Raw genomic sequence first — 19,397 nt, 5'->3', positions numbered from 1 at the left:
TATATTCAAAATGAAGGAAACGCTAAATTTCAGTTAGAGGTTAGTGAAAATCATGGTGCAATTTTTTTTTCTTGTCCATCCCCTTAAATCTCCCACCTCTACTAGGTTAAGAACCTTTTCTTTAGAGAGTAGTCAGCCCTGACTAAGATGTAGCAGAAACATGAGGACTGAGAAAAGGATCTGGCAATTAAGAGACCATTAATAACCCAGGAGACAGTAGTTTCACTTGAGGGTTGAGCTCAGAAGCCAGACTACAATGGACGGGTTAAGAAGTGAGTAGAGAAGAGAGAAATTGGGGCGGTAATTGTACATAAATGGCAGGATAGTGGTGGTGGTGGAGATTTCAAGGTAGAGAAGTGTCAAAACAAGGGAAAAGACTTCAGATCTGTCACATTGGCCTAATTAATGCTTAGCACAGAGCCTTGTACCATGACATGAAATAAATGTTTTCTGAATAGAAGAATAACTTTTTGTAATTTTATTTTAGATAAGATGTCAGCTCCAGGACCATATAACGTTCCAGGAGCATCGGCTCCAAACGCGCCTCCTTCCTATGAAGAGACAATGGCTATCAACAGTCATTTTCCTACTCCCCCCTCTGGGCCTGTACCAGGAGTAGTGCCAGGCGCAGATGGGAAGGGTATGAATCCTCCTGGGTACTATTCTCAGCCTTTGCCAGTTCCAAATCCTAATACAAGTAAGTGATTGACTTAACCTATTTCCTTTTTTTTTTCTTTTGCTTTTTGGAGGGCAATTAGGGTTAAATGACTTCCTCAAAGTCACATGGCTAGTAAGTGTGTCAAGCATCTGAGGCTAGATTTGAACTCAGGTCCTCCTCACTCCAGGGCTGGTGCTCTATTCACTGCACCATCTAGCCACCCCAACATAACCTATTTCTTTATAACCCTTTCCATTTCTTCCTTAGCCATAAGGTTTCTTTCTTCAAGCCTTTTTGTTGTTGTTTAGTCATTTTCAGTAGTGTTCGACTCCTCATGACCCCATTTGGAGTTTTCTTGGCAAAGATGCAAGAGTAGTTGGCCATTTCCTTCTCCAGACCATTTTATAGATAAGGAAACTGAGGCAAACAGGGTTAAGTGTCTTGCCCAGACCTAGAATCTATCAATCGGTCAATCTGTTAATTAATCAGTTCATCTTGCTATGTGTCAAACAGGCACTTAAGGCATCTAGGTGGTGCAGTAGATAGAAACTCATCTTCCTAAGTTCAAATCTGGCCTCAGAAATTTGCTAGCTGTGTGACCCTGGGCAGATCACTTGACCCTGTTTACCTTAGTTTTCTCAGCTGTAAAATGAGCTGGAGAAGGAAATGGCAAACCATGCCAGTATGTTTGCCTAAAAACAAACCCAAATGGAGGTCAAGAAGAATCAGACAGGACTTAGCAGCAACAACAAAACATGCTACACATTTACAAGAGTAAGAATGTCCTGTGCCCTCAAGGAGCTTCCTCTGTATTGTACTGGAGGGCATTGTAATGTACTCATTGGTAAGGGAATATTAAGACAGTATACAAAATAATAAGATAATGTACAAAATAAATATGCAAGGGTGGGGGAGATAAACTATTCTGGAAGATTAGAAACAGCTTTTTCCTTAAAGAATCTGCTCTCTTGGGTTATGTCCGTGGATATTTTGTTTGACTTTGTGGGTTGTTACTGGGCCTTAGACGTTCCTCATTAAGGTCCTGTTGACTCTGTATTTATATACTGCCAGGGTATATGAAGTAGGGTAGATTGGGTCTCTCTCTTTATACTGTAGATCAGGCTGATTTCACAGCCTGTCACAGGGGCCCAACCTGCTGTTGGTGTATACCCAGGGTAATTTTCAGGGTGGGGACAGCAGTTGGAGGGGCCACCAGGAATTGTGGTTATATGTGGCCATGGAGACTGAAGCAAAAAAAAACAGGGATGGGAGCAGTTGTGGCCTAGGAATGAGTGAACTTGGGCCCTTGCAAAAAAGCATGCTTTGCTGTATGCTCAGACAAAATTTGTTCTGACTTCTCTCCTCTTCTTCTATACCTGCCATCTCATCTGGACTGCTTTAGGGATGTAATTAGTTAATAATTAAAGCCAGTTGAGTAACAGTTCTCTATGTTATTTTTAACCTCCCTTGCCTATCTCTTTTTGGGGTGAGGGTGTCAGGAGGGGAGCAGACCTGTGTAGAGAATGTTCAGTCTGGAAACACCTTCCACAGATACAGATTGATCATTTTTAATTTTAGAGAATTGCCTGAGGGCACCAAGAGGTTTCAGTGATTGTTGGTCAAGTCTGACAGCTAGTATGTATTTAGAGGAATGAGCTAAACCTAGGTCTCCCTGATTGCAGGCTAGCCCTCTAACCACTAGACCACATTCCATCCTTGAAAGGAGCAGGAGAATAATTTCATGTTATTTTAGGCCACGACTATTGCCTGTATGTACTTTTTTTCTCTGTGTGCTACTTTTAAAAATTATATCAATCCTGCATTATTGCTAACTAGTTCTTTATTAAATTAAAAAAAATTATCGCCTTGAGACATCTGTGGTCCCTTCCTCTTCTTTGTTACCAAGAAAGAGAAATCGTTTCTGAATGATTCCTTTTTCTTTCCTGCAAGGAGACTGCCATTATTATTCTGATCCTTTAGTTTTAAGAGTTATTGGGGTCTTTTCCAGTTTTTAGTCTCTCATCCTATGTCCTGTGATCCTATGTCCCCACCACATACTTTAGATATTGAAATGTCAGTCCTTTCAACATTATAAGAAAGAATTTCCTGACAATGACTGATGTTAGACACAAAGCATTTATGGTGCCAGTAAAAACCAGGAAGAGAAGCTTAGGTCTCTTGGGGTGGGGAGAAGGGAGAAGATGGATTTTTCTTCAGAGATTTTTATTTGATTAAAACCAAGAATTTTCTTTTCTGCCTGCTTCCCAGTTTAGGAAAAAACTGCCAGCATTTTAACATTCTCATTACCTTTCTCCAGCTCAGACCCAAAGTGCCATGAGCTGCCGAGTGCTCTGTAAGTGGTTTTTTGGTGAAGTTTGAGCTGTGTTAATAAGTGTGGTCGATTTCTTAGTCCACTACTTTGCCTTTCAGTAATTATCAATTGACTGTAGAGGAGAAGCAAAAATTGGAAGAATTAATTGTATTTCTATAGAGCTTCTGAAAATTAAAATGAAATTTATTTGACCACATAGCATGCATGCTTAAATATCCAGAATTGACCCCAGGGGTGAGCAAACTGATTATAGACTAATTAATGCCTATTAACAAAAATGTGACCATTCCCTTAGCTCCTCCTGGGACTCATTATATTTGTCAGTTAAAATGAGGAGATTAGAGTAATGGTCACTGAGATCCTTTCCAGCTCTTGGGCTTTGATGCTATGACTATTATTTTGATTATTCATCCACTTTTTTGCACCATCATTGCCTCTCTTATGAGCAGTCGGAGTCAAAGGACCTGAGTTTGAGATTGCTTCCTTCTTCCCTGACCACATGGCAAATGACTTTATCCTTCCCAGCCAAGCTTCCTTATCTCCAAGATGGGACTAATAATGGTATTTACCCTACCTATCTCATAGAATGGCTGAGAATTAAATGAGATAGTGGTGTGACTTACTGCTTTTTAACATGAATAGCAAACAAATTAAATGATTAATCATTCATAACGATCATCTAAAAAGCATTGCTCTCTCTTTCTGCTCAGTTGCAGTTCAGACTGTGTACGTGCAGCAGCCTGTCTCCTTTTTTGACCGTCCCATCCAGATGTGCTGTCCCTCCTGTAACAAGATGATAGTGACCAGTCTCTCCTTTAACGCAGGAGCCCTCACTTGGCTTTCTTGTGGCAGCCTTTGCTTATTGGGGTGAGTTGATAAACTTCTAGTATCTTATCATAAGAGTAGGAATTGACATTCAGGCAGGGGTGAGCAGGAGAAACCTAGAAGTGCCCGACTGGGGTACCTCTCCATGCAGCTGGACAAGGGAAAGTTTTCTGGCCGTTTGTTCGGGGAAATACTTATCCGGAGGTCTCCTGGTCTCACCCCTGCTATATATATGTATATCCCATTTGTTCCTCTTCAGATGTGAAATAATCAGGAAGTTTCAATTTCATAATTTCTTTTGCTGTTGTGGTAAAATTACTCAACTATATTTGCAAACAAATTTTGTAGTAGTTTTCTGTAATGCTGAGTGTTATCCTTAGAGCAAGGGTTCTTGATCTGGGATCTGTGACATTAAAAAATCGTCAAGGATATTTGATAGATTGATATTGATAACTGTTTCATAAAAAGTGTTTTCTTTTGTAGTCCTGTGTATTAAATCTTATGCGTTTAAAAACATCATTCTGAGAAAGGGTCCATGAGACTTCATAAGACTGCTAAAGGGACCATAACACACACACACGCACACACACGCACACACACCTAAGACTAAATTTCCTGGCCCCTAGTCCAGTATCGCTTCTACCCACTCACACTATACCGTTGATTGCATATTTTGAATTCCTGAGGAAGAAAATGCTAAACATCCTTTTTGAGCCTCAGCATCAAAGACTGTTTTAATCTCCAAAAGTAGGAAAATGCAAAACAATGGCCCCACATATTTAATTTTAACTTTGAAGAATTTATTAGCTAAATTATCCCCTTAAAAAAATGATAAATGCATATGAAAACAAATTTTATTTAAGAGAGATTTGGGGGGGGGTCAGATTCTTTCTAGATTATTATCATTATTATTGTTATTATTATTTGCTTTTTGGAAGGCAATTGGGGTTAAGTGACTTGTCCAAGGTCACATGACTAGTTTTTGGTGTTAAGTGTCTGAGGCCGGATTTGAACTCAGGTCTTCCTAACTCCAGGGCCGGTGCTGTATTCACTGTGCCACCTAGCCTCCCCTTTCTAGATTATTGCATTAAATCAAAAACATAATTCCTAATTGGTAGTGGCTAAAATAGAGATAATAGCATATATTTGTAGCTTTTTAATGTTACAAAGTATTTTGCTATCATATTCTCCTTAAGTCTCATGGCAGCCCTTTCAGGTACAGGAAGTATAAGTATTTTTCCCATTTTATAAATTAAGAAATTGAGACTCAAGAGAATTTCTTGGCCAAAATCTTAGATCACAGTCAAAGTAGGTGAGCATGGACTCTTGACTGTTCTTCCTCTAAACCACCAGTACTTCTTGGTAATCGTAAGCACCTTCTTTCTAGTCCAACTTAACATCACAAATGCCTTTGCTAGCAAGGCTTTGCTTTAGTGTTTCTGGTAAGGGCTGTGATTAGAATGTAAGCTCCCTGAGGGCAGTGCCTTGGAAGCAGTAGGCATTTAATAAATACTTGTTGGGTTGAATTGGCTTACAGGTCTTGTCTCTTTTTAGTAACAGTCCACAGGTAAGTTAAAGATTTTGAAAGTTAAAAGGGATTTTGAGAGGTAGTTTGATATAATGGAGAGAGAGATGGCCTAAAGATTAGGAAGAACTGAGTTCAAGACCTGCTTCTAACACTTAGTGGCTTTTTCACTTTGCTCAAACTACTTAACTCACCTCAATACCCCAATCAATTCTCTGACACCATGTAAATTGAACAGAATGTGCAGATCTACATTAGTAGATCTCCTGGATTGTTTGTAGATTTATTTTATATTATCAATATCATAAAACATTATTGAGCCCTTCTTTACCCAGGGATTCTTAACTTGAGACCTATGAGCTTGGTTTTATGTATGTGTATATGTATATAATATACTTCAATACAATTGATTTCTTTTATATTCCTATATACTAATGAATTTTTAAAACATTATTCTTGGGGTGGCTAGTTGGCGCAGTGAATAGAGCACTGACCCTGGAATCAGGAGGACCTGAGTTCAAATCCAGCCTCCGACACTTAACACTTACTAGCTGTGTGACTTTGGGCGAGTCACTTAACCCCAGTTGCCCTCCCCCTTCCAAAAAAAAAGCAAACGAAAAAAATTATTCTCTCAAAATGAACCTTCTCAAGAGGTCAGTAGGCTTCACTAGACCACTACAGGAGTCCATGACACAAGTGAAGTTAAGAACCTTTATTTTGCAACTAATGCTATTCTAGGTCTCCACAGAGAAGTTGAGATAGAGGCAGTCTCTGGTTTTTATAGTTTATGTCTAAGACGACTTGTGGAAAAATCCCTGGGTTGGTGAATCAAGACTTTTTTTCCTTTTCTTTCAGATGTATAGCTGGCTGCTGTTTCATTCCATTTTGTGTGGATGCCCTTCAGGATGTTGATCACTATTGCCCAAATTGCAAAGCTCTTCTTGGTACCTACAAGCGTTTGTAGGACCAAGGCAAATGTGATGAATATGCCTAAAAAGCTTTGATGGTTTTTCAAGTCCTTCAGAAACTTCACCAAGCCCACCACTGGTGACGGTCTGCTTTTTCGTGGTCAGATTTTTCCAGTGGTCCATTTAAAGGAGAAAATACAAATAAACCAAACCAAACCAAACCAAACCAAACCAAACCAAACCATACCCCCAACAAACTCCAAACCTACGAATGTGCTGTTTGGAGAACGTGAAAGGACATACAGAGACATTTTCACCTCTAGAACATTGGTTTCAGTGTAGTCTGCCTATGTATGAACCAAAGTCATCACTGTCTTTGACTGATTGCTGGCTTATTTAAGATTTCATTTGGTGATTATTGATTGGCAGGCCCCTCCTGCCTTCTCTGTTAGCACCTTTGCTGATGGTCTTTACACACAAGTCATAGGCTGCCTTGGTTTTGAGACTGAACTGGCCAAAAAGAGGCTGGACCAATCCACAGTGCCTACAGTTTGCCCTTCCATGGGGCAGAATCTTGGTTTAGAGACCTTAGGAGATGCTAGTCTCAGATACCATTTAATTAGGGACTTTTTATGAGCACAAAAATTCACTTTAACTTTTTTATTGTTTTTTTAAAAGGGGGGGTAATCTAGTAATTCTTAACATAAGGTGCTTGCTACCAGATCCATTTCTATAAGTTCATGAGAGCTTGTCAGGAGTAGAATCTCTTCTTTATAATTCTCTGTTTTCTCAGTTATAGTTGAGTGGTCAGACCTTTAGCACATGAAGTGGATGGGTCCTTCTGATCCATTAATTTTCTTAGTGATTGAAGTTATTTTTTTCAAAGAAACTTACTTTTGGATTGAGTTATCTTTGTAAATGACTTCAAAGGAAATGCTTATCAGTCCATCTTGACTAACTATAAATAACATTCTTACATATGCCAATGTGGCATCCCTTTTTATTAAAAACATACACAAATCAAAAACACAACCTTATTGCTTTTAATTTGGCTCATCACGGCTCTCAACAACCTCTGCAATAATAATTTTAAAAATTAAAAAACTTTCGGATTCTGGGTTTTTTTTTTTAATAATATATGAAAGCATGGCTTTGATTTGTAGATAGATCTTATTTTTGGAACTTCTTTACCAAAGGCCTGCATATTGTAGGAGACCTTGTGAACCTGATCTAGTTCAGAGGAAACTTGAATTTACTCTTAGTTTCACAAATCAAATTCATTTCAACACATTTTAAGACATGACTGTTAAGACTCAGTTATTCAGCTGAGAGCCCTTTTGATTGAGAACTGTATTGTGTTTGATACCAACATACAAATGGGACTCAGGTTTCAAGATTCCTCATTCAGTATTCAGTGAGAGTAAAGGAAATATCTGGATAATATGTCTAAAAAGCGGCCCTAAAATGTTGAATGAAAGTTATCTATTGGTTAAAATTTGTAATGGTTATAGTATTGATAATTAGGATGACTTATTCTTTTTAGGTGTGGGTAAAATCCCATCTTGTTTCCAAAGTAAAGTTGTTGGAAGGTATACGGCTCTCTTGAAGTACTTTGACTTTTATTTGTAATACTTTGGCCTTTTATTAAGTCTTTGATTTACTTGGTGAGCATTTTATAAAAGGCTCTTTGTGGGTTTAGGAAAGGTTTCATATTATGTTGCAACTGTTGCTTCAAAAAAGAAAACCAAACAAACCACCCAATACAAAAAACCCCAACTCTTTATTAAACATATGGTGGTAGAATATATTTAGTGATAAAAAGTGCATACTAACCCAGTCTCCCACAGTGTACCCTTAAAGTCAAGATAAATGATTATGAGATACATTCATACAGTGTATCAAATCTGCTTATTTGAACCCGTATTTCATCTCAATGGTAGCAAGACTCAAACTGCAGCTCATGTTATAAACAAAATGTATAGAAAATGGAAGAAAAGTATTATTCAACTTCCAGCAAAATATGGTTCGTTAACTGAGGCCTTTGTTGGTGCCAGGAAGAAGACAGCATATCTATCAGGTATCCCTGCACATTCTTAATCATTCGTTTGCTTTTACCTAAGTATACAGTCATATGGAAGGGTTCAGGAAATTGAGGAATGTCATCTCGATGCAGCTTATGTTGTCATCGAAAAATTTATAATTTATGGTCTTAAAAATCACTGCTTACTAATACCAGGTGTGTTTAGAATTCTTCCTTTGTTGTGTGGAACTCAAGATGGTGTGTTTCTAGCTGTTTTGTTCAAGTGGTATGTAAAACAGTCTCAGGCTATTGTTGAAATTAATATATGCAAATTCTGTAATGCAGGCACTTTGCATTGTGCATGAAAATGCACTTTGTAGATGGCAAAATGTATAATGTATATAATTAAAAAATAAAATCAGGCACATTTTAGGACATTCCATTATCTTGTGCAAAGTTCATATTTATTAATTTTGCATATGTTTGGAAGTACCTGGGTGAGGTAATTTGCAAGCAGTGAATTTAACAGTATAAAGATTTTTAAATATATTTACACCCTAAAGAAAGATTTTAGTTCATTTCAGGCCAAAAGTGCCAGTATACCTATACAAAGTTGCGAACGTGTAGTATGTTTTTTTTTTAAACAATTGGGGTTAAGTAACTTGCTCAAGGTTACACGGCCAGTTATTTTGTGTGGGTGTTAAGTATCTGAGGCCAGAACCGATCCCAGGTCTCCCGATGCTGGGGCCCGTGCTCTTACTCACTGCGCCACCTAGCTGCCCTCATAAGTACAGTATCTATTTGCATCTCATTCGTTTTCCATGTAAAGTATTCCATTTTTACTGTAACTACTCACATTATATCCTTGTAGTCTATAGCATTTGCCAGTGGAAAATCAACAGGGACCTTTTGAGTTAGCATCCTAAACATACACGCTCTTCAGTTTGTTATGGAGACATTTAGAAAAGCTATTCTCTTGCTATACTGTAGTCCTCTCTTCAGGGACACCTTGTTGCATGGAGGGTTAAAATATAGCTACAATTTAGTGGACTGAAATCTCCTATGCTGTGTGAATATTCCAAGTGAACCTCAGTCTGTACATACTATTTACAAAGAAGTTTGTATTTTGAATTCTACTAAAGTTATCTCTCTATTTGTGTTCATAGAAATGTCTAAAAAGAATTACCTTTGGTTAGAATTGTATTTTAGGTAGGAGAAATGATGAATAAATTGAAAGTCACATCTAAAGTTATATATGAAAGAGAATATTACAAAAAAAAAGTTTCAAGTAATGTTTTTTAGAGAAGCACTCAGAACTTTGGGAGGATTTTAAAATGTCATCCAGATACTAGCATATTATTCTTGCTTTATTCATTCACCTAATCCATGTGTGCCCTTACAGGAAGAAGTTTGCTCAGTTCACATGTTTTTGTAAAGCTCTTAGAACAATAGTTGTAAAATTTTGTCAAGCCTTTATTAAACACTCAGTCTGTAACCAGCATGGTGCAGAACATGCATGAAACACGGATGGGTCCTGTCTCATAGAAGCACAAAGACGGACATGAAGAGAACACTGATGTTGGGGCTCAGTCGCCTTGTTAAAGAAATGCATCTTTTCGTGATGTAACAGTGACTAACAGGTCATGGAGCGTGCCTATTTTGGGAGCTCCTCATACTGACATTGAAAACTGCCTTTTTCATAAATACGCATCAATCCTGCCTTGTGGAGTTTTGTGTGTCTTAAGCACCTGATTCTCTTCCCCAGGCCTTCTCCTTACACCTGGCATACACTCCTGGTCTTTCAGGTGGTGATTATAAATAATCAGGGGAGTCCTTGATGCTTTTTCTCTCTAAGGAATAAAATAAATGAATTTTTACTATTGGAATTTGGGATGAGATTCAGTGATGACTGAGTCTATATTATGTAACTGTTCTTGTATGATTACATTTATTTCTGCTTATTCCACTTCAGAACATCTAGTTTTATAGCTCCTCATTGGTTACTGAACAAAGGCCAATATCCTTAAGAGGAATTCCGTTTACATTCTAGTTCCAACTCATATTTTTATTTTTATGCCTCATACTAGCCATCATATGCCCTTTGATCCAACCAAACTGGTCTCTAATTTTATACCTTCTGTAATCCCGGAGTTCCCAGCCCCCATGCCTTTTTAAAAAATTTTATTTTAGTAACCTATTTTTAGTTTGCAACATTGACTTCTACAAGATTTTGAGTTTCAAATTTTCTCCTCATCTCACCCCCCCCCCATGATGTGCATTCTGATCACCCCTTCCCCTAATCTGCCCTCTCTTTTTTCCCCCCTTTTGTCTCATTTCCTTCTTTTTTCCTGTAGGGCAAGATAGATTTCTATACTCCATCGCCTCAATGCCTTTTCTTGATCCTGTTTCTTTTGTCTAGAATGTCTTTTTTCCCTTATCTGTTAGCTGGTCCTTCATCTGCCTCCTCAAGATCTTTCTCAACTCTCCTTGGCCGGAAGTGATTCCTCTGGAGTCTTTAGTTGTGTAAAAGCTTTACTTCTTTGCTAAATTGTTAGCTCTTTGAAGGCAAGGATCTCTCAGGTGACATAGTACATAGATCACTGCAATTGGAATCAGGAAGACCTGAGTTCAAAATAGGCCTCAGACACTTACTAGTTGTGTGATCCTGAACTAGTCACTTAATTTCTGTCTGCTTGTTTGTTTCCTTTTCCATAAAATGGGGATAATAACATCTACCTTCTAGGGATGTTATAAAGATCAAATAAGATACATTTATAAAGTGCTTTGCAAACCTTAGAGTGCTACATGAATGTCTAATTTTTATTTATAATTCTATGTTATTTATATAATACATATTATGTCATGATTATATATTTAAATACAATATGTTATTTATAATAATTATTATCATGGCACTTAGTCCTATTACTTCCTGGCAGATAGAGGAAGAAGAAAGGAAGCAGTATCAGATTTTATATCCTAGGGCTCAAAGATCACTGCAGATGTTGCCTGCAGTCATGGAATTAAGACATGTGCTCCTTGGAAGGAAAGCTATGGTACATCTGGACAACATACTAAAAAGCAGCGACATCACCTTGCTGATGAAGATTCATATAATCAAAGCTATGGTTTTTCCAGTAGTGATACATCATGGTGAGAGTTCGACTATAAGGAAAGCTGAGTGCTACAGAAATGACACTGGAATTGTGGTGCTGGAGAAGATTTTTGAGATCCCTTGACAGCAAGGTGATCAAATCAGTCAATACTTAAAAGTTAATTCAGACTGTTGACTGTGAGACTTGTAGTTAGTTCAGACTATTCATTGGAAGGACAGACACTGAAGCTGAAAATGCTTTGGCAACATAACGAAAAGACAGGATTCATTGGAAAAGATCCTTACGTTGGGAAAGATTAAAAGCAAAAGGAGAAAGGGCCAGCAGAAAATGAGGTGGATAGATGATGTCATGGAAGCATTAAGCATGAGCTTGGATAGACCTCGGGAGATAGTGGAGGATGGGGGGCATGTTGTGTCCATGGGGTCGTGAAGAGTTGGACACGACTGAATGATTTAATGACAGCAACAAATCTTTCCTCAGTGTCTAGCCTAGCATAGTCAGTTTTTGAATGTTGCTGATGGTGATGAAACATTTGTTGGATTGAAACTACATAAAATGAAAGCACTCAAACGATGTCGATTTCACAATCCCAGCTTGGCTTCTTTCCTAAATTTAGGGAATGTTGACTTTTTGTAGTGTTACACTGGGAGGGAGTTATCTAGAATGACTTGGTTTCCAATAAGCACTTATATCCCTACAAGTCTAGACCCAGATGCACAGCTGTATTCTAAGTGTTTGGCCATCTGCTTTTAAAACAAATACTTTGATGGTTAATCAAAAACGTTGGCAAACATGCCAAAATTTATCATTAGTCCTCACCCCATTGCCTTTGGGGTTTTAAGTCTAGGTTCCTTCCAGCTCTAAATCTATGGTATTATCAAATTGTGTATCTCAGGTATAAAAATGACAAAAAATGTAATCTCTAGCATTTTCATTCCTTGGTATTTATAGTGTAAGTGCTTATGTTTTGTTTGGGCCCAGGATCATTATAGGAGACTGTCAACTGCATTTCAAGACCTTCAATAAAGACTTGGCAAAAGGAAACAAACAAAAAGAAATAAAATTATTCCCATCACAGTTTGACAGATGTAGTAGGGGAACTTAGGAGTTATCTAACCCCATCTCCTTATTTTTACAGATGAGAAAAATGGTAGGTTAATTGCCATGAGGTTCTATGAACCATTCCCACTTCTGGACGTGTGTTGTCTTCCCCTATTAGAATATAATAAGCTTTTTGAGGGCAGGAACTATCATATTTATATCCCTAGTGCTTTGCACAGTGCCTAGCACATAGTAAGCTTAAGTACTTTTTTGTTAATTCAAAATGAGACCCAGAGATGGTAAACAACTTGCCTGGGCTTGAATAGAGGTTCTACACTGTGAAGGGAAGTCCTGTCTTTCTGCGTGTCAGCACTGTGTGTATGGAAAAGCACAATGTGGGAACATGGGAAAGTTTTTTGGACTAGGGTTCAAAGGATTCCAACGGTCTGACAGAATGAAGTTTAACCATGGGGTTGACTTGCTAGTGGGGCAGGGTGGGGGCCTTTGTGAAAGCCATTGAGAAGTTAGCTGTTTCAGTCTAGATGGGGAAGAATCAAGTTTGGGTCTATAAATTTGTTAAATTTTTTGGGGGGATAATTTTCAGTATAGTTCCCTTTCTAATGCTCTGTATTTTATTTTGCATTTGCAAACTTTCTGAGAAGAGATCTATAGGTTTCTCCAGACTGTCAAGGGTCTCGGACAAAAAGAAGGTTAAGATTCCTAGGGTAAAGGGTTGGGGAGATAAGGGATGAGATTTAAATGGGGTTTCTGGGAATAGGATCATGTGCAGAGGGCACTTGTGCAGAGTCCCGCTGGTTTTTACCAACCGACATCAAGTACCAATCATATTCCCAGGCTTAGGTGATAACCTACATACCCAGAGAAGCTGTAATGGTTCTTGACCTATACCTAATACCACAACAGAGTATTTTGTGTTACATACAATTGAGTTTGTATAAAACATTTTTTAAAACATTATTGATGTCTAAAATTAAAATGCTAGAAAAAATTCAATTGGCTCTATGGGGAGGGGCAGAAATTCATTGCTGAACACTTAATACTGCATAATGTGCACATTGTGGCGATAAGTTAAAGCGGTAGCTTCCAGAAGGAAGGAAACAAGTGTTTACTAAACACCTACTATGTACTTGCTAGGCATAGTGCTTGCTAACTGCTTGACAAATACCTCATTTGAGTCCCAGAACACCTCCCTGTGAGGGAGGTATTATCATTATTCCCATTTCACTGTTGAGGAAACTGAGGCAAATAGAAGTTAACTTACCTGCCCAGGGTAACTTAGCTTCCTGACTGCAGATACAGCATTCTATCCAGTGTGCTACCTAACTGCCTGCATGAGAACATTTAACTTGCCAAACTTGGATCCAAAGAAGTTTTTATTTTTCTAGCTATTGTCCTTGTTCAGTCATTTTTCAGTCATATCCAACTCTGTGATCCCTTTGGGGTTTTTTTGGCAAAGATATCAGAATGGTTTGCTATTTCCTTCTCTGGTTCATTTTACCAATGAGGAAACTGAGGCAAACGGGGTGAGATGACTTGCCCAGAGTCATACAGCTCGTCAGTGTACGAGGCCAGATTTGAATTAGGTCTGACACTCTCCCCACTACGCCCTTTGATGTTTCTAACTATTGCCAATCCTGAATTTTCCAGAGTTCCAACTGCTTCTGAGAATTGGGAGTAAGATGATAGGTTAATGATTATGCATTTTTCCCGCTTCTGCAGTATGTGTGTGTGTGTGTGTGTGTGTGTGTGTGTGTGTGTTGAAGGGGAAAAGCTCTTAAACACCTATGTCATTCCAAGTTAACAGTAGCAATTTCCTTAGCCTTAACTCAATTCCACTGAGTATTACTTTTCTTTGACTCATTGGGTTCACTACTCCTTATTCCTATGATCATGGGTCAGTTGCATGTATAAATGGCTTAGTTTGACCTTAGAACATTAAGCTTTGATCTGGGGAAGTAGGTTATTTATGTGTAGCAAATAAATTTTGTTTTTTATAAATTTTTTTTGTTTTTTTTTGGAGGACAATTGGGGTTAAGTGACTTGCCCAAAGTCATATGGCTAGTAAGTGTCTCAAGTGTCTGAGGCTGGATTTGAACTCAGGTCCTCCTGACTCCAGGGCTGGTGCTCTATTCACTATGCCACCTAGCTGCCCCCACATTTTGTTTTTGATGATGATTTTCACATTAATAGTTGCTCATTTCAGTGAAAAGTTGAATGTCACCTCTTTTTAAAAAGATTTTTTGATGAATAAAATACATTTTTCTCTATCTTCCTATTTAAAAAAAAAAGAAAAATTCTTGTAAAAAGTATACATAATCAAACTAAACAAATTTCCACATTGGCTATGTCTGAAAAAATGACTCATTCTACAAATGATTATAGATCTTTTGAGATCATCACTTCCATGTCAGGAAGTGGATAGAATGATGGCTGATCGTTGCGCTGACCAGAATTATTGAGATGCCTCTCTCTTTCAGTGTTCTAAATATTCCCCTAACTCCCAATTTGGCACCTGCTAGCCAGGGATACTATTTTAAATCTGGCACAAATAATTATATGCGTGATAAAGTAGATAAAGCTTTTTATCAATTATTTTTATCTTTATATATCTTTTATTTTTAGTTTATCAATTATTATTTATCAATAATTTAGTTTGACAACTGCATAGGAAGAGTGTTAACGCAAATTCAGTCACTTCCCTAACTTAGTTCTCACAAAGTCTGTGGTCAGAAATGCTGTTCCGTATTTGACTGAAAATAGGCTCGTGTTTTCCCGTCTCCCCGTCATGACCACCATGCCTTTGACTGCCAGTAAGTAGTAGCCATCTCCCCTCCACATGACTTACGTCAGGTCCAGTGATAGCTTTTTCTCTGACCTAGCACTGTCTCTCTTGATTTCTGTAACTCCTTGTCATTGTGGTTGCTTTTGTTTTGCTGGCTTTCTTCAAGATTGAGCTCAAATCTTGCCTTCTGCCAGAGGCTTTTCCCAGTCCTTCCAGCTTTCCTCTCAGAGACTGCCTTCTACCTAATCTGCATAAATCTTGCATGTACATAATAATTTTCATGTTTGTCACCACACTAGAATGCTAGCTTCTTGAAACCAAGGGCTATTTTTTGCCTTTCTTTGCTCCCCAATGCTTCCTTAATAAATAAATAATTACTTCCTTAATAAATAAATAAATGCCTGCTTGCTTAGCATGGTTACCAATACATAACCAGCACTTGTTGTTTGTTGACGGAATCATTCCTTCATTATATTAAAATGGGCGCTTATTTTCTTAATTATTTGATGTGTATCTGCTGTTTAGTGATTAAACATAAAGGAGCAAAGATGAGGATCAGCATGTGGATAGATGAAGATGATAAATAGCTTGCTCCTTTAATAAAGGCAATTCATTGGAAGATCACTAGTCATTTGCTGTGTTCTATTGAGCTCTTCAGGGTCTTTCCCCTTCTTTTCCACACAAAATGCAACATGACAAAGTATGCTTCATGGAAGAATTTGCAATGGCTCATTTGTATTGGGTGGTATTCAATGGCCAAGATGTTTTTCCTTTTAAAATGTTTTATTCATGTTCTTTCCTTTTATATTGCTGTCACTTCTCAATGACTCCCCTGCTCCCAATAGAGCCTCCCCTTCTAAGAACTGAAGCAAAACCAAAAAACCCCAAATCCAAAACAAACAGCACATTGGCCGTGGGCTGAAAATGTACACCTCATTCTGCATTGTAGTGGTATAATCTTACGGACCATGGAAAAATATTGTAGGTAACATTCTGGTTTATGATCTTCTGTCTATTTAGAAGAGGTGGGAGACACGCTTCACCATCAGTCCTCTGAAACCATTATCGGTCTTTGCATTGATCAGTGTTCTGAAGTTTTTCAATGCCAAAGAATTCTCAACAAAGCCTGTTTTGTTATATGCCCACACAGATGTTACTGCTGTCTTTCAGCCAAATACATGCAACTTGATTAATTGACATCACAAAATAAATACCTGTGTTTCCATGAGGAGTGGAATTTTCTGGCATTAAAATAGGTATACTAAAGTGTTTTAAAAATATTTTAATGGAAATCTTTTTGTTTTTATATAAACTACATTTCCCCTTATGTCCCTTCTCCCTCCCCCAGACAGCTGTCTCTTATGAGAATGATTTTTTTTTTTTAAAGCAATCGGGGTTAAGTAACTTGCTCAAGGTTACGCAGCCAGGTGTTTCTGGGTGGGTGCTAAGTGTCTGAGGCTGGATTGAGAATGATTATTTTAAGAGGAAAAAAATCAGCAAAATCAATCAACACATTGCAAAGTAAAATGGTGTTATATGCATTGGATAAATATTTGCTCCTAGGAGTTGCTGAAGATGATTTTTGATACATAGGATAAAAGCCAAACAATATAAGGTAATTATATAATGCCACAAGACCAAGTTATTGCCAGCTAAAAGGAGCAAGGATCCATTTCAATGGGTTTTATTAGCAGGAATGCCAACATGTGGGAACAGTAGGTGGTGCCCTCCATGTTATAATTTTCAGGTCCCCTCTTCCAAAAAACAAAAAACCCTTCCTTCACACATTTAAAATTGTGGTATCCTTCCTTCCCACCTTAAACATGCATAAGGGGCAGAGATGCTTTTTGGGGAGGTGGGGGAAGGGAGGCTATGAAGAAGCCAGTTAATGGTAAATGTACTTGAATCTGGGATAAATAGAAAGCGAAAGTGTTTTAATTATAATAACGATCATTTACATGAGAAAAAAGAATAATGGCATTTATGCAACATGTTAAGGTTTATAAAGCACTTTTCATACATTGTTATTTGATTGTCATAGAAATGAGGTAGGTATTAGTATGTCCCCTCCCCCCACCTTTTTTTTTTTTAACAGACAAAGAAACCAAGAGAGGTTACATGCCAATGAGTTTTGGAGTCAGGACTTAAACTCAGGTTTTCCTGCCCCTAATTCATAACATTTGGCCTACTGTACCACAAAGCTTCCTCTAAGAATTGTATAATTCTTTCCTCTCAATGACTCTTTGAGATGTAATGCAATTACTTCTAGAGACAAACTGAAATTCTGGGGAAACTGACTTACCAAAAGTCACACAACTAGTAAGTCAGGATTTGAATGGAGGTCTCCCATCCTTCTTTCCATTATGCAAAGCAGCTCACAACCCTTTTTTTGAATCTGCTTCCATTCAGAAGATTTATTATTTTATTATTATTTTTTTCTTTTTTGGAGGGCAATTGGGGTTGTGACTTGCCCAAGGTTTCATGGCTAGTTTTTGTGTTAAGTGTTGGAGGTTGAATTTGAACTCAGGTCCTCCTGATTCCAGGGCCTGTGCTCTATTCACTGCACCACCTAGATGTCCCATTCAGAGTATTTATTGAAAGAAATAAGAAAAAATAAGTGATTGTAACATGAGGGAATGTTAAGCGAACCTCATACCATGGTCCTTTGATACCTTATACAGTTAAAGAGTAATGTAAACCAAGGATTCATCTGCAAAGTAAAACTGGAAACTGCCTTTTCTGAAGTTTTTTTAAATTTTCCTTAGCAAAGGATAGACCCAAGACTAGTTTCAGAAAGTTATTGTTCATGCTTTGTTTCAGAAAGAACAATTTTGAAAATGAAATCCCAGATTATCAGAAGGAAAAAGAAAGAAAGGAAGGAAGGAAGGAAGGAAGGAAGGAAGGAAGGAAGGAAGGAAGGAAAGAGAGAGAGAGAAAGAAAGATCTCCTTTGTTGCAGAATGATTACTTGGCAGAAAATGAAGGCAAAAATAATTGGATCTTCATGCTCTGGGGAAGAGGCAGGGAGAAAATTCCCATCAATCCCTTCAAAGGGGCTCCAATCATTCACCTTCTTTTATTTCCCCTCCTGGTAAGGAAGATGAGCGATTCTGGGGAAGATAAAAGCACATTAATGAACGTCCACCCTCTTACACATTGACTAGCATTTTCCAAAGGCAAGCCAATGTATTCTAATGAAAACATTTCTCCCCAGAGCTATGCAAACACACCAGTGTGTGGTCCTTAGTTGTGAAACTAAGTTTGGATTTATTTGCTAAGGGAACAATTCCAATTTTGTACATGTGAGTAAGGAGATGAACACAAATGTCCTTCTCTCCCCTCCAAAAATAAATGCATTTTTTTCAATCCGTAAGGATCAGCAACAGGTAGCTAGGTTTATGAAAGACTGGTACAAAGCTTTTTATACTGCCTTGCATCTCATGGAAAATCTACAGAGGCTTACAGTACCCCCTACTGGTCAGTTCTTCTTGGGTGAAGATTCATATATTATTTTCTATTCTTGGTGACATATAAGTGGTGGCCTTTTGATAATGAGATAATGGTTTTTGTACCCAAAGCTTTGAGCCTTGGTATGATGGTAATTAGCATTACAGAAACCCTCTTGTTATATATAGGGCTTAATGGACCAGTTCTGTCTAAAGGTAATCTAGCCAGATGTTTGCCACTTTCAGATGGCCAATTAATTTGGGGGAAATGGAATTTGGGGGGTAAAATAAGTATATGTGCTATGGAAAAACATCTTAAGAATCTTGTTTATGATGTTCTAGGTATTTACAAGGCCTGAGCTTTTGGGGGTCTGTCTCTTTAGGTTGGCCTGCAATCCAATAAAAGCAACTTCAAGGAAATAACTGATTTTTTTTTTTATCTGCTAAGATAAATGGAGTCATAATGATGCTGGAACTGTGCACACTTCAGTGGCAGGTCTCACAGATATCAGGCATCTTATAGGACAAATCACTATGCAAACATTTTTCTCCAGATTCATTTCTCTGACCATGGTGCCTCAGAAAAAAATGAGGAAATGCATGGCCTTTGCCTGAGGTGAAGGCAAGACTAAATAGAAGGATCCTAGGGCCAAGAGCTGGAATGGATGCCACTGGTAACATTTTACACATGAAGAAACTGAGGCCCCAGAAAGTTAAGTGATTT

General features: G+C 38.0%; 1 protein-coding gene across 3 annotated transcripts in view; it reads left to right on the top strand.

Annotated features, from left to right (window-relative positions):
* Positions 1-8,708, top strand: part of LITAF (lipopolysaccharide induced TNF factor) — a 43,851-nt gene extending 35,143 nt beyond the window's left edge. For all 3 annotated transcript variants that reach the window (XM_069085936.1, XM_069085926.1, XM_069085933.1), the window contains exons 2-4: positions 488-697; positions 3,701-3,857; positions 6,196-8,708. In XM_069085936.1, coding sequence (XP_068942037.1) covers positions 493-697; positions 3,701-3,857; positions 6,196-6,304 — 471 coding nt within the window. In that variant the 5' untranslated portion in view covers positions 488-492 and the 3' untranslated portion in view covers positions 6,305-8,708. The remainder of the gene's footprint in view (positions 1-487; positions 698-3,700; positions 3,858-6,195) is intronic.
* The last annotated feature ends 10,689 nt before the right edge of the window (positions 8,709-19,397 follow it).

The sequence above is a fragment of the Petaurus breviceps genome, unplaced genomic scaffold (assembly GCF_028583685.1).
Source record: "Petaurus breviceps papuanus isolate PSGF00001 unplaced genomic scaffold, PetGlider_PUasm1.0 118, whole genome shotgun sequence".
In the NCBI taxonomy this organism is placed as follows: domain Eukaryota; kingdom Metazoa; phylum Chordata; class Mammalia; order Diprotodontia; family Petauridae; genus Petaurus; species Petaurus breviceps.
This window is presented reverse-complemented; position numbering and strand designations above follow the sequence as displayed.